Raw genomic sequence first — 14,000 nt, 5'->3', positions numbered from 1 at the left:
AATTCTTATTACACCGTGAAATTGCCCTATTTTCTTTTAAATGACCTTGCCATTCCTGTCGGCTCCCCCATGTGGAGGTTTGTGCACTCTGATTGGATCAAAGTCAAGTTGTTGTCCATTGACGAAGTGCGATTCTACTAGTAGTTTGTTGGTACCAGATTGATACACAGTGGTTTGTCTTTGTTTTAGCAAGAGAAGGAACGGCCTCCTACTGTGCTAACTACCTATCGGCAGTCAGATTTCTCGGTGTGTCTGACTATTAAGTGAGTGTGTATGCCTGCATGCGAGTGTGCATACCTGTCGGTGAGCTCCTGGGCTATGAGGAGGTGTTTGAGGTGGTAGTCTATGGCTCTCTCGTACTGCTGCATCAAAGTGTAGGTGTTCCCCAGGCTGTAACATGCCTGCGCCTCCATCACCTGGTCCTTCAACTGACGAGACAGCTGCAGAGTTTTCCTAGATGGAACAGGAAGACAGGGCGATTGAGAGGGAGAGAGGAAGAAGGAATGAGATTTATACATAGGGGAAGTAAGAGGGTGGTGAATGGAGAAATAGGTATTTAAAGTTAAACATTTGTTTGTTCCACACAAAATTCTAAGTATTTATTTTAAATTAAACATTCTTATTAGAAATGAATCTCATACATCATACATTATATATTGATCTTAAAACATTAATAGATTTGAATACATGCAGGTAATCAAGTACATAACATGGCGTAGCGCTCTGAGATCCATTGGTTGATACATATCAAGTCCACTAGGTGTCAGCGTGTAGTCTTTGTTTACCTGTAGTACTCCGTGGCAGTGTTAAACTGTCCCAGGAAAATCAGAGCGTTGCCTAGGTTACTATAGGCTCTACGTTCAGCTGCTTTGTCACCAAACTCCTTGGCGATGGACAGTCTCTGAACAAAAGAAAGTTTATATATTTTCTTGAACGTATGTGTATATTGCTCACCTTGACCAGTTTTTACCGTATTGATGGAACAATAGCATTGCAAAACTGATACTTTTACGTCTTGTAAGTACGTCATACACTTTACATTGAGCTCATTCAAACAGGCAAGTTGATTATGTGTTTTCATCCAGGGGGCGAAATGGTTGAATGTGAGAACACCTTTTCTTACCATGAATTGTGTTACACTATTGTGTATGTGACATACTCTATCTCTTTACTAGTACACATGATGGTGTTGACTACTGTCCCAGGGATATGTATATCACCTGTCTGTGGAATTTGATGGCCTCCACAAAATTTCCCAGCAAGTAGTGGGTGTTGCCTAGGTTACCGAAGGCCCTGCCCTGAGCAGCTCGGTCGCCCAGCTCTTTGACCAGACATAGATTCATCCTGTAGGAGAGAGGAGGACTTGAGTTAAAGTATCGTGTACCAATTGTGTTTTACACAAATTAATCAAAAGTCTCATTTTTGTTGTCTTGAACTAAAATGTTTATTTTTTATGCTGTGGTTGCACAAAATGAACAGTACAGTACTTCAGTAGTTATGAAAGCTTTGACGTATGAAACTGGCCTGTCAGTGTGTTGTCATACAAAACCGAAGGCCTTAGCGAGCCTCTCAATGTGTCCACAGGGGATCGTGTACTACAGTTTTGACTTAACTGTAAAGGCAATTCACTTTTATCCCACTCCTCCACACACTGATTCAGGTAGTGTTCATTGCCTGCAGAGATTTTGAGGGAGCTAATAGCCCAGTGGGATATATCAATCATATGTATGGTGTCTGTGCTGTGTCCATGCACGGGTGTGTGCACATGTACAAGCATGTGTATACAGCTTAACACTTACTCATAGAAGCTAGTAGCCCTTTGCAATGTATCTCTGACGACTGGTGGGAGGTCCCCAGGGTCCTGGGTACAGCCCCATAGCTGCTGCTTTCCTTTGGCATGGAACACATTCCCTATATTATACAGAGCCCTGGCCTCTCCCACCTGGTCAGATGCAAAGGGGAAAAGAAGGCAAATAGAGACATTGGAAGACATTAGGGTATTTTTCAACTGAAATAGCATGGACCTAACTGAAATGTATTTTCAATACAATACGCCGTTCCTCAAAATCTGATAAGTGGTACTTAACATTTGCAATCCTCCAATCCAATGTGGTGGTGTGTTTGTGTGCTACCTTGTCCCCCTGCTCTTGAGAGATGTCCAGGTGTCTCTGACAGCACACCGTTGCCTCGTCGAAGCGCCCCAAAACCTTCAGTGTGTTTCCAAGGTTACCACTGGCTTTCCCCTCCCCTATCCTGTCCCCTATTGTCCTGTAAATAGAGACCGTATCTCATTATCAGTCATGGTTTTGAAGTCATAATGAATGCGTACGTAGCCTGAGTCCCAGATCTGTTTGTGACGTCTTGCCAAATCCATTGCTCATTGTCAACACAATAACACACATGCTACTGCTTAGACTTAGCGCTTAGGTCATCAAATCCAACTGTTTAAGTGGTCCCTACCTTCTTAGGACAGGGTTCCAGTTGTCCTGCTGTTATTGTAATGTACTGTAACTAAGCACAAGCCCTCTGGGTTTGTAATCACTAGGCTAACAACTGCACACCTCCCCACAGGAGACAGGCTTAGTCATCTGAGCTAAATACCAAGGGGGTCTCATAAAAATGAACACTATCAAAACCTGCCTCTTTCTTCTAGGAGGGCAACAGGCATACAACTCATATTAGTAATGGGGGGGATTGATACAGTTCATTATCGGGATATTATTTTTGACATTGTGTCAATTTGGCAATATCGCAATAATATTGTTGCGCTAGTTGTACCTGCACCAAAACTCCATAATTTTTCATAGCTTGTTCTCTTTTTAAATACGGAGCCAATTTGTTTTCAGCACTTTTTTATTTCCATGACTGATCAAAACTTGTTTTCTCATGGCTTTCTCTTGTCCCTCTGCAGCAGACATGTAGTGAGCAATATTGAAACGTTGAATTGCAATAAAATCTAATTATCGGATCACAATGCATATAGAATTGTGAGAATCGGAATACATATCAGCATCAAAGTATCGTGATAATATCATGTCGTGAGGTCCCTGAAAATTCCCAGCCCTACTCTGTATAGTATGCAACCCATAGCTAAGGATAAAGGTTTACATACTCTCTTATCCTTTATGAATGACTTTAGTCTAAATGACATATACATCCATTGCACTCTATAAAATGACTCTTTTAAACATATTCATACCATAGGCTGAAATACTTTAGCTACAATTTGAATCCATAATCAGACATGATGTGGTCTGGTATTCCATGGCCTCACCTGGCCAGAGTGAGGTCGTGTCTGTGGTACTCCAGGGCCTTGCCGTATTCCTTCAGGTAAAAGTAGGCGTTGCCCAGTTGGCTGTAGATGGCACTGAGGGTCTTCAGGTCTTCTGTTCCCACCTGCACAGCCGCCTCGAAAAACGCTGTCCCCCCTTTAAAGTCCCCCGCTTTACACAGCCTCTCTCCCTCCAGGGCCAACTCCAGACATGAGGCCTCCATCCTGAACACACACACACGGACACACACACAGGGGGACACACACAGGGACAGAGAAAAAGATAATGTCAGTATTACAGCGCCAGAGTGCGAAACAGTGTGCCTATGAAGGTACCATGGCAATGGTGTCCGAAAACTGTCACTAACAATGAAAACTTTATTCCTAAATGTCTCCATGGCAACAGTGTCTGAATCAATATCACTGTGCGGTTACCACAGCAACAGTGTCAGAAGAAACACTTGCCTTGACATGAGTACCTTGGAGATGTAGTCTTTTCAGCTCCTTGATCTCATCTCTATCTCTCCATAACACTACTGTTTAAAAGTCCAGTTTATATAGTGAAGATAACTGACACGTCTTTTCTTCCCTGCATTGAGAATCAGTGTCTCATCCTCCCAGAGCTGTCCAGCCCACACACTCTAGTTCAGTCTGGTTTAACCAGGCTAGTGTTGATGCGCTGCAGGTCTTAAATGCTGCATTGGGAGACAGTGGAAAAAAATGGGAAAACACCTCATCTCCACACTGACAATAAGGAAGGAGACAAAATTCATATCACTACACACAAAGCCTCAAGCCCAATGAACATGCTCTTTGGAGCATTTCCTTGTCCCCTCAAGCACTGTATTTTTGTCAGTGTTGTCCAAGCTAAATATTTTTCAGTATGCTGTAGGGCCTCCAACGTATAGCCCAAGAGTACAATTATAAAGTGTCTGGGTTTAGTCAATATAATAACTGTTCATTATAATTCTGAAGAGAATAGAGGGCTCATATGCCATAAATAACTGCTGTAGAGTCAGGTCCCTCTAGCCCTCCAGAATGCCTTAGTTACCATGGTGACATGATACCATGCATGCCTAACCTCTTTCTGGACTTCACATAACAGTTTCTGTCACTCAAAACTGTCCAGAATATTTGTAATATCAGCTAGCCTCATTCTTGAGACCATTCTAAGACCTTCCCCGCAGTCATCTGAGAACCATTGATATGATGAAAGCAACCAGCCAATGTGGATTTGGTTATGTTATCGTTTGAAACGCAAAAGATAATGCCACTTGTTCTTCAGCAAGCTCAGCGTAGAGTTCAGTGTAGATTAGCCCCACAGTGTAATCCATATGTGTATATATGATTAGTAGCACATTATTTTACGGTACACTACTTCCCTGGTATTTACTTAGAAATTACTTAATATTACACAACAATTACTCCTTTATGCCAATTTCCAAGGGGTTCAATGACAACAACAAAAAATCTTAAATACAGTAAGACTTATGACTCATGCAGCACCTGACAATAATTTGTCCCAAATAGGTTTGAAATGGAATTACTTGAAATATGCAGCCAACCAATACCCTTGCAGTCAGCATCTAGGCTATATGTTGAGCAAATGCCTTAATAGTACAGTAAAATAAAGTACAGTAAAATAAAGTGCTACATGTGAGCCTGCTGTTGGCAGAACTTCAACCAGTACCTGTGTTTCTGTTTGGTGCGGGTCTTCTCGACGTACACCCCCAGCTCCAGCCTTATGGGCCTCAGCAGGGCCCGGGGTCTGAAGCCCCGGTGGACCAGCCTGCACACCGCACTCTGGGCCCCAGTGAGATGGTAAGAGTTAGACGACATGGGCTACCAGGTCAACTAAAGGCACTCCTTAGCTGCGGGGATGTGTGGCATGAGGTGGAACTTTAGGGTGGGGGTGAACTTGAATGCAAAATCTCACGTATGCTAATGTAATACACTCAAGTGTTCTGCTAGAGAATCCAGGAGAAAAACATAGCAATACTATGCTGCCACCAGGATACACATACACACTGCCGGGTTTGAGATGTAGGGCTTTGTATGACCCTGATAAGTCTATATGAAAGCAGATGTCAGATTTGATTAATTACTCCATAGTTGAATACACCAATGTTAGCAACAGTGCATCCAGACCATTTGGACAGAATCCCATTGGAGATACTATGCACGCTTTAAAGCCCTGTTCCTCAGGTATCCTAAAATGCTGCCCAAAGTACCAACGATGAATGTCTGAAGCTATTCGGGACAATGATAAGAATCCCCAAAACCCCTTCAGATTAGAACACAAACTTCTAACAAATCAACAAAGTTAGTCCTTCCAACACTGCAGATGTCTTCTATGGATATCCACAAATGTAAAACTCCCCAATTCCACAGAAGCACTATATGAGGCAGGTTAACAGGTGAGTCAGTAAATGACTGTATAGTGTTGTCCTCCCTAAGTAGTATTGCATGGTCCTTCTCTCAACCAGCACTGAGTACTGTAGTCGATCCCGCTGAGCCACGCTGAGAGAAGGGGAAGTATCTTGGAGCGAGGATCCTGGGTGACTGCTGGTGACGACAGTGTGACACTAGCGTCTCTCAGCAGGACCGGTGCCCCAGTGTGAGAGAGAGCGAGAGAGAAAATAGAGAGAAAGATAGGAAGGAAGAGAGAGAGAGAGAGAGAGAGAGAGCGAGAGAGAGCGAGAGAGAGAAATAAAGCGAGTGAGCGATACCAATACCCAGGTTTACAAATCGGAGACAAGTTGCAGTGAGTACACAATTGATTTTGATTCCATTAAATATGGAATATTTGGCATTTTATTTTTGACTGGTCTATTTCTTGAATCAGGGTGTTTTTGATGTATAGATTAAAGAGCCTGAGTTTTATATCATCAGTTCTCATTTGAGCAGCAGAGAGAAGCACAGGCCTCAGGAAGGGAAAATAGGACACATTGGCTGTTGGTCTTTGAGACAGTTTCCCATGGTTACTGGGTTGGACTAGTGTAGGGTAAGAACGCTAAGAGGTTTTTGGCTTAGATGGATCCTTTAGCCCCCGGAGGGACAGATTTACTAAACCTTTGCATTAGATTGATATCTGCAGTGCCTGCTGCAGCCGGACCAAACCAGATAAGGCATCTGCTGAACATAATCTGCTAAAAAATCCATTAATTCCTTCATTGTTATTATCAGAAATAGAAATAGTACTGTAGAAAAACAAACTATTAACATTGCGAGTTAAGTTTTCAATAAGCTACCCAGGAAAGAGTTAAATTTAGCTCATATAAATTACATGTAGCCTCAGAAACAAAATTGATGAGAATAGTAATTTCCTAATCTTAGATCAAATGAATATATTAGCCATTTCTGATACTCACTTATACAGTACATTTGATGATACAGCAGTAGGAATACATGGATATAACATCTATAAAAAATACAGGAATATCTACGGGGGAGGTGTTAATGTACATGTATACAGTGGGGCAAAAAAGTATTTAGTCAGCCACCAATTGTGCAAGTTCTCCCACTTAAAAAGATGAGAGAGGCCTGTAATTTTCATCATAGACAAAATGAGAAAAATAAATCCAGAAAATCACATTGTAGGATTTTTAATGAATTTATTTGCAAATGATGGTGGAAAATAAGTATTTGGTCACCTACAAACAAGCAAGATTTCTGGCTCTCACAGACCTGTAACTTCTTCTTTAAGAGGCTCCTCTGTCCTCCACTCGTTACCTGTATTAATGGCACCTGTTTGAACTTGTTATCAGTATAAAAGACACCTGTCCACAACCTCAAACAGTCACACTCCAAACTCCACTATGGCCAAGACTAAAGAGCTGTCAAAGGACACCAGAAACCAAATTGTAGACCTGCACCAGGCAGGGAAGACTGAATCTGCAATAGGTAAGCAGCTTGGTTTGAAGAAATCAACTGTGGGAGCAATTATTAGGAAATGGAAGACATACAAGACCACTGATAATCTCCCTCGATCTGAGGCTCCACGCAAGATCTCACCCCGTGGGGTCAAAATGATCACAAGAACGGTGAGCAAAAATCCCAGAACCACACGGGGGGACCTAGTGAATGACCTGCAGAGAGCTGGGACCAAAGTAACAAAGCCTACCATCAGTAACACACTACGCCGCCAGGGACTCAAATCCTGCAGACGTGTCCCCCTGCTTAAGCCAGTACATGTCCAGGCCCGTCTGAAGTTTGCTAGAGAGCATTTGGATGATCCAGAAGATGATTGGGAGAATGTCATATGGTCAGATGAAACCAAAATAGAACTTTTTGGTAAAAACTAAACTCGTCGTGTTTGGAGGACAAAGAATGCTGAGTTGCATCCAAAGAACACCATACCTACTGTGAAGCATGGGGGTGGAAACATCATGTTTTGGGGCTGTTTTTCTGCAAAGGGACCAGGACGACTGATCTGTGTAAAGGAAAGAATGAATGGGGCCATGTATCGTGAGATTTTGAGTGAAAACCTCCTTTCATCAGCAAGGGCATTGAAGATGAAACGTGGCTGGGTCTTTCAGCATGACAATGATCCCAAACACACCGCCCGGACAACGAAGGAGTGGCTTCGTAAGAAGCATTTCAAGGTCCTGGAGTGGCCTAGCCAGTCTCCAGATCTCAACCCCATAGAAAATCTTTGGAGGGAGTTGAAAGTCCGTGTTGCCCAGCGACATCCCCAAAACATCACTGCTCTAGAGGAGATCTGCATGGAGGAATGGGCCAAAATACCAGCAACAGTGTGTGAAAACCTTGTGAAGACTTACAGAAAATGTTTGACCTGTGTCATTGCCAACAAAGGGTATATAACAAAGTATTGAGATACACTTTTGTTATTGACCAAATACTTATTTTCCACCATAATTTGCAAATAAATTCATTAAAAATCCTACAATGTGATTTTCTGGATTTTTTTCTCATTTTGTCTGTCATAGTTGAAGTGTACCTATGATGAAAATTACAGGCCTCTCTCATCTTTTTAAGTGGGAGAACTTGCACAATTGGTGGCTGACTAAATACTTTTTTGCCCCACTGTATGTAAATGTGTGATATGTGTATGTGATATTTCGTATGTACAGTTGAAGTCGGAATTTTACATACACCTTAGCCAAATACATTTAAACTCAGTTTTTCACAATTCCTGACATTTAATCCTTGTAAAAAATTCCCTGTCTTAGGTCACCACTTTATTTTAGTAATGAAATGTCAGAATAATAGTAGAGAATGATTTATTTAAGCTTTTATTTCTTTCATCTCATTCCCAGTGGGTCAGAAGTTTACATGCATACATTCAATTAGTATTTGGTAGCATTGACTTTAAATTGTTTAACTTGGGTCAAACGTTTGGGTAGCCTTCCACAAGCATCCCACAATAAGTTGGGTGAATTTTGGCCCATTCCTCCTGACAGAGGTGATGTAACTGAGTCAGGTCTCCTTGCTCGCACACGCTTCTTCAGGTCTGCCCACAAATCTTCTATAGGATTGAGGTCAAGGTTTTGTAATGGCCACTCCAATACCTTGACTTTGGAAGTATGCTTGGGGTCATTGTCCATTTGGATGACCCATTTGTGACCAAGCTTCTTCCTGACTGATGTCTTGAGATGTTGCTTCAATATATCCACATAATTTTCCTCCCTCATGATGCCATCTATCTTGTGAAGTGCACCAGTCCCTCCTGCAGCAAAGCACCCCCACAACATGATGCTGCCACCCCCGTGCTTCACGGTTGGGATGGTGTTCTTCGGCTTGCAAGCCTCCCCCTTTTTCCTCCAAACATAACGATGGTCATTATGGCCAAACAGTTCTATATGTGCTTCATCAGGCCAGAGAACGTTTCTCCAAAAAGTATGATCTTTGTCCCCATGTGCAGATGCAAACCGTAGTCTGGCTTTTTTATGGCGGTTTTGGAGCAGTGGCTTCTTCCTTGCTGAGTGGCCTTTCAGGTTATGTCGATATAGGACTCGTTTTACTGTGGATATAGATACGTTTGTACCTGTTTCCTCCAGCATCTTCACAAGGTCCTTTGCTGTTGTTCTGGGATTGATTTGCACTTTTCTCACCAAAGTACTTTCATCTCTAGGAGACAGAACTCATATCCTTCCTGAATGGTATGACGGCTGCGTGGTCCCATGGTGTTTATACTTGCATACTATTGTTTGTACAGATGAACGTGGTACCTTCAGGCGTTTGGAAATTGCTCCCAAGGATGAACCAGACTTGTGGAGGTCTATAATTTGGCTGATTTCTTTTGATTTTACACATGATAAGCAAAGAGGCACTGAGTTTGAAGGTAGGCCTTGAAATACATCCACAGGTACAGCTCCAATTGACTCAAATGATGTCAATTAGCCTATCAGAAGCTTCTAAAGCTTGACATCATGACATCATGTCCTAACCGACTTGCCAAAACTATAGTTAGTTAACAAGAAATGTGTGGAGTGGTTGAAAATGAGTTTTTTAATGACTCCAACCTAAGTGTATGTAAACTTCTGACTTTAACTGTATTTGCAGTGCCTTCGGAAAGTATTCAGACCCCTCGACTTTCTCCACAGTTGTTTTACGTTACAGCCTTATTCTAAAATTGATTAAATTGTTTTTTCCCCCTCATCAGTCTATACACACAATAAACCATAATGACATAGCAAAAACATTTTTTTTACATTTGAGCTAATTTATTAATTGAAATCACATGTACAATAAGTATTCAGACCCTTTACTCAGTACTTTGTTGTAGCACCTTTTGGCAGTGATTAGAGCATCGAGTCTTTGGTATGACGCTACAAGCTTGGTACACCTGTATTGGGGAGTTAGTCGCATTCTTCTCTGCAGATGATCTCATGCTCTGTCCTGTTGGATGGGGAGTGTTACTTCACAGCTATTTTCAGGTCTCTCCAGAGGTGTTCTATCGGGTTCAAGTCCGGGCTCTGGCTGGGCCACTCAACGACATTCAGAGACTTGTCCCAAAGCCACTCCTGCATTGTCACTCTACCATAAAGGCCTGATTGGTGGAGTGCTGCAGAGATGGTTGTCCTTATGGAAGGTTCTCCCATCTCCACAGAGGAACTCTAGAGCTCCGTCAGAGTGCAAAAATTTCTAAAAAAACAGTTTTTGCTTTGTCATTATCGGGTAATTTGTGTAAATTGATGAGGGGGAAATAAACAATTTAATACATTTTAGAATAAGGCTGTAACACAACAAAATGTGGAAAAGGTCAAGGTGTCTGAATACTTTCCCCATGCACTGAATACAGTACTTCCGTTCATTTTTTCAACTGGTACCAGGCGACCTTCAGATGAGTCGTGTGAGGCCTGTGGGCATCCTAGAGCAAAATAATCGACATGTACGTGCTCGTGAGTCTCACCTTTGCACAGAGGGGTGTGTAGCCTATATTACTGTGTATCCCAAACTGTTCGGATGCTACAGACAGAAGTTGGCAGATCGGCTGTACCGACTTCAGACGAGTCTCAAGATGCTTGTATGGGTTATAGAGCAAAACGGAGAACACCATCGTGAGAGTCCCATCCAGTGGCGTAAAGTACTTAAGTAAAAATACTATATAGTACTACTTAAGTAGTTTTTTGGGGTAGCTGCGCTTTACTATTTATATTTTCGAGAACTTTTACTTTTACTCCACTACATTACTGTGCTTTTTACTCCATACATTTCCCCTGACACCCAAAAGTATTCGTTACATTTCGAATGCTAAGCAGGACAGGAAAACGATCCAATTCACACACTTATCAAGAGAACATCCCTGGTCATCCCTACTGACTCTGATCTGGCAGACTCACTGAACACATGCTTTGTTTGTAAATTATGTCTGAGTGTTGGAGTGTGCCCCTGGCTATCTGTAAAGAAAAAAAGAAAATGCTGCTGTCTAGTTTCCTCAATATAAGTCATATAAAATTATTTTTACTTTTGATACATAAGTATATTTAAAACCAAATACTTTTAGACTTTTACTCAAGTAGTATTTTACTGAGTGACTCACTTTTACTTGAGTAATTTTCTATTAACGTATCTTTACTTTTACTCAAGTATGACAATTCTGTACTTGTTCCACCACTGGTCTCATCTTTCAATAGAGAGGTCAAAATAGCTTGTAGGCCAAACCCTCCGGACACTACAGACGATTTTGTGAGGAGCGATTTTTTTCAGGACGTTTCATTGTCAGACGAACACTGTTCTGGCTCTGTCACCTTTCACCGCAGATGTGGAAGTGCAACATAAGCGGATGCGGTGGATTGAGACTCAACCAATGCAAAAAAACAACAGACCTGTAGCTTAAACTGACAGATTTTTCTAGGGATTATTTTTTATTATGCTAATAGAATTTCCACAGGGGCGCGGACATTGACCATAGTGGGTTTTAAACCCTAAATCAGTAGCTATATCGTTGTTTGCGCTTTGCTGTGTGGCCTGTACTTATTCATTGAGGGGGAAAAACAAATCATCAGTGAGTTAGGAGTGTTCAGCGGGAGCTAATAGAAATATGCTAATTTAACACAGGCAATGTTTAGTTGAATATTTACCCAAGTATATGATATCCGAATACTCATTCACACTGTGAGGTTACTGAAGGAGCCAGGGGCACATTCAGCAGGATGTAACGTTTTGTTAAATTCAGATAGAAATATGCTATGTATAACAAATATGCCTCTCTGACATGTAGAATAAGGAATCACATCGGCTCTATTCATGCATTTCTATCTGCAACATTCCACAACGTTTGGCTACTGGATGCGGCCCAATTTGAAGCCAGGATAAACCTCCAAAGAGTGGAATCAAAAAGGGAGCCATGGTTACTCTGGGCCAAAGATAGATAGTACTCAAAAAGGAATAATACATTTTCCCTCCGTGACAGTTGGTCTTTGCATAGTAACACTAAGTCGCCATAATATACCAGTAAAAAAGGCTGTCATGTGGTTTTATTGAAGATATTGGGAATCAGTGTGCAAAAATGTGGAGTGGAATTATGGTTTAGTCTGTAAAAGGGAGGAGATTTGTTATTGTAGCATGCTTCTTGATGTTTTGTTTTTACCTTGGATGTTTTCATTAATTACTTTATAGTTGAGGACAATGAGGAAATTACAACGAGCGAGAAGGCGAGAGAGATCTTTAATAAGCTTACACCACTGAATGTGGAATCCTTCTAGACAAACAATAATTACACAGCATGTCATAAAACACCCTCATGCCGCTGAGCCACAAAGTAGTCGCATAAAAATGTGGTGTGTGTGACCACAGAGACTTCGTTTAGTCTTAAAATTACAGTTATAAATTCAAACGAGGTCAAACGATTTCCTCTTTCCCAGAAACGATATGGATACTTAGATCATGTTTCTTGCCTTGCATAAAGCTCCCAGATGTTGGCTGTGAATTTTTTTAAACATATGTAGAGTGTGCTTTCTCTTCCCTGAAGGGAAGTTATATTGGGAAAGTATATATTTACAATTAAAACAGGCACAAGCTTCATCTGTGTGGCCTGAACTCAAGACCCCAGCAGTAGTCAAGCATTATAGTGCCAATAAAAATGGAAGATGTCTTTGTTCTGATTGCGTAATCAGAGTTATTTTTACATGACCTTTCCCTTGGAAAGGAGGCAAAGGGGTCATCGGGGACAGTTGAGTTGAACAAGTGACAGAGAATGTCCTAACTGAAGATGTGTGTGAGTAACATTGACCCGGCAGACAGACGAAGGTAGTAAAAAAACAACAAGAGAAATGCACTGACATAAATCTTACATTATTGGCATGTATTGGAGGGTTTTAAGACCCGGCTCCAATACTGTATTTTCCCTGTGGCTGTTCTAAGAATGTGTCTGTGTGGTAAAGTCTGCCATGCTCTCCTCTGATTACTGCTCAACTTGGTCTGTTTGGAGACAAGCATCCCATAATAACCCGCCTGTGGTCTGAGGGAGACGGCATGCTAGCCCAACACTCATCATGGCAGCCCCCGGGTTACACGTCCTCGTTGGTCAGTTTACAGGAAGTGAGTTTTGTGAGTTCATCAGAGGTGGCTGTGTCATTGGTCGGCCACACTTATCAGAAGAATGGGTGAACTTAAATGTGTCTGTCTGTTGAGAGAAGAAAAGGTTTTGGTTGAACTTTGACCGTCTGAGTGGAGACATTAGCATGGTTAGGTAGGTTACTTTCTAAATGTAATCCATTACAGTTACTAGCTATCTGTCAAATTGTAATCAATACAGGGCCGGCACCAGAACAAATCAGATTGAAGGGCATTTGATTTAGAAAGGGGGGCACGTTTTTTTTCAGGTGCGCCTGCACACATTTTTTTAAATGGGTTTTATATTGAAGACATTTCTACCAGTCTGCGTGCCAGTTATGATTTTCATATGCGCGTTGTCGTCGGACAGTTTCATTTCAATAATAACGTTTTTGTTCATCAAAATCATTGTCTCTTGATTAATCATAAAATAGAAAAGTTATAATTCAACTAATGCGAGAGCCCCAGTCTCTGCCATATGGACACATTGATACACCTTGATCCATTGGCAGCTAAAGAAATGAGCGTGTGGAACTCAGAGATAGCCTATAGGCTAATGCAGCAGTAGGCATACAACTTTTATTGTCAACTAACAAAAAATGAATCAAGCCAACAAATAAAAGGGGCGGCAGGTAGCCTGGCGGGTAGGAGTATTGGGACAGTAACTGAAAGGTTGCTGGCTCGAATCCCCGAGCCGACAAGGTAAAAA

General features: G+C 41.7%; 1 protein-coding gene across 2 annotated transcripts in view; it reads right to left on the bottom strand.

The window, feature by feature from the left end:
* Positions 1 to 14,000, bottom strand: part of LOC106565740 (G-protein-signaling modulator 1) — a 45,179-nt gene that overhangs the window by 19,079 nt on the left and 12,100 nt on the right. For both annotated transcript variants that reach the window (XM_045691043.2, XM_045691038.2), the window contains exons 2-7: positions 3,275 to 3,496; positions 2,133 to 2,268; positions 1,800 to 1,942; positions 1,221 to 1,344; positions 786 to 901; positions 298 to 453 (exon numbers count right to left, since the gene is read on the bottom strand). In XM_045691043.2, the coding sequence (XP_045546999.1) occupies positions 298 to 453; positions 786 to 901; positions 1,221 to 1,344; positions 1,800 to 1,942; positions 2,133 to 2,268; positions 3,275 to 3,496 (897 nt within the window). The remainder of the gene's footprint in view (positions 1 to 297; positions 454 to 785; positions 902 to 1,220; positions 1,345 to 1,799; positions 1,943 to 2,132; positions 2,269 to 3,274; positions 3,497 to 14,000) is intronic.

Source organism: Salmo salar, chromosome 01, assembly GCF_965601325.2.
Source record: "Salmo salar chromosome 01, fSalSal1, whole genome shotgun sequence".
Lineage (NCBI taxonomy): Eukaryota > Metazoa > Chordata > Actinopteri > Salmoniformes > Salmonidae > Salmo > Salmo salar.
The sequence above is the reverse complement of the archived record's forward strand: the minus strand, read 5'-3'. Positions and strand labels throughout refer to the sequence as shown.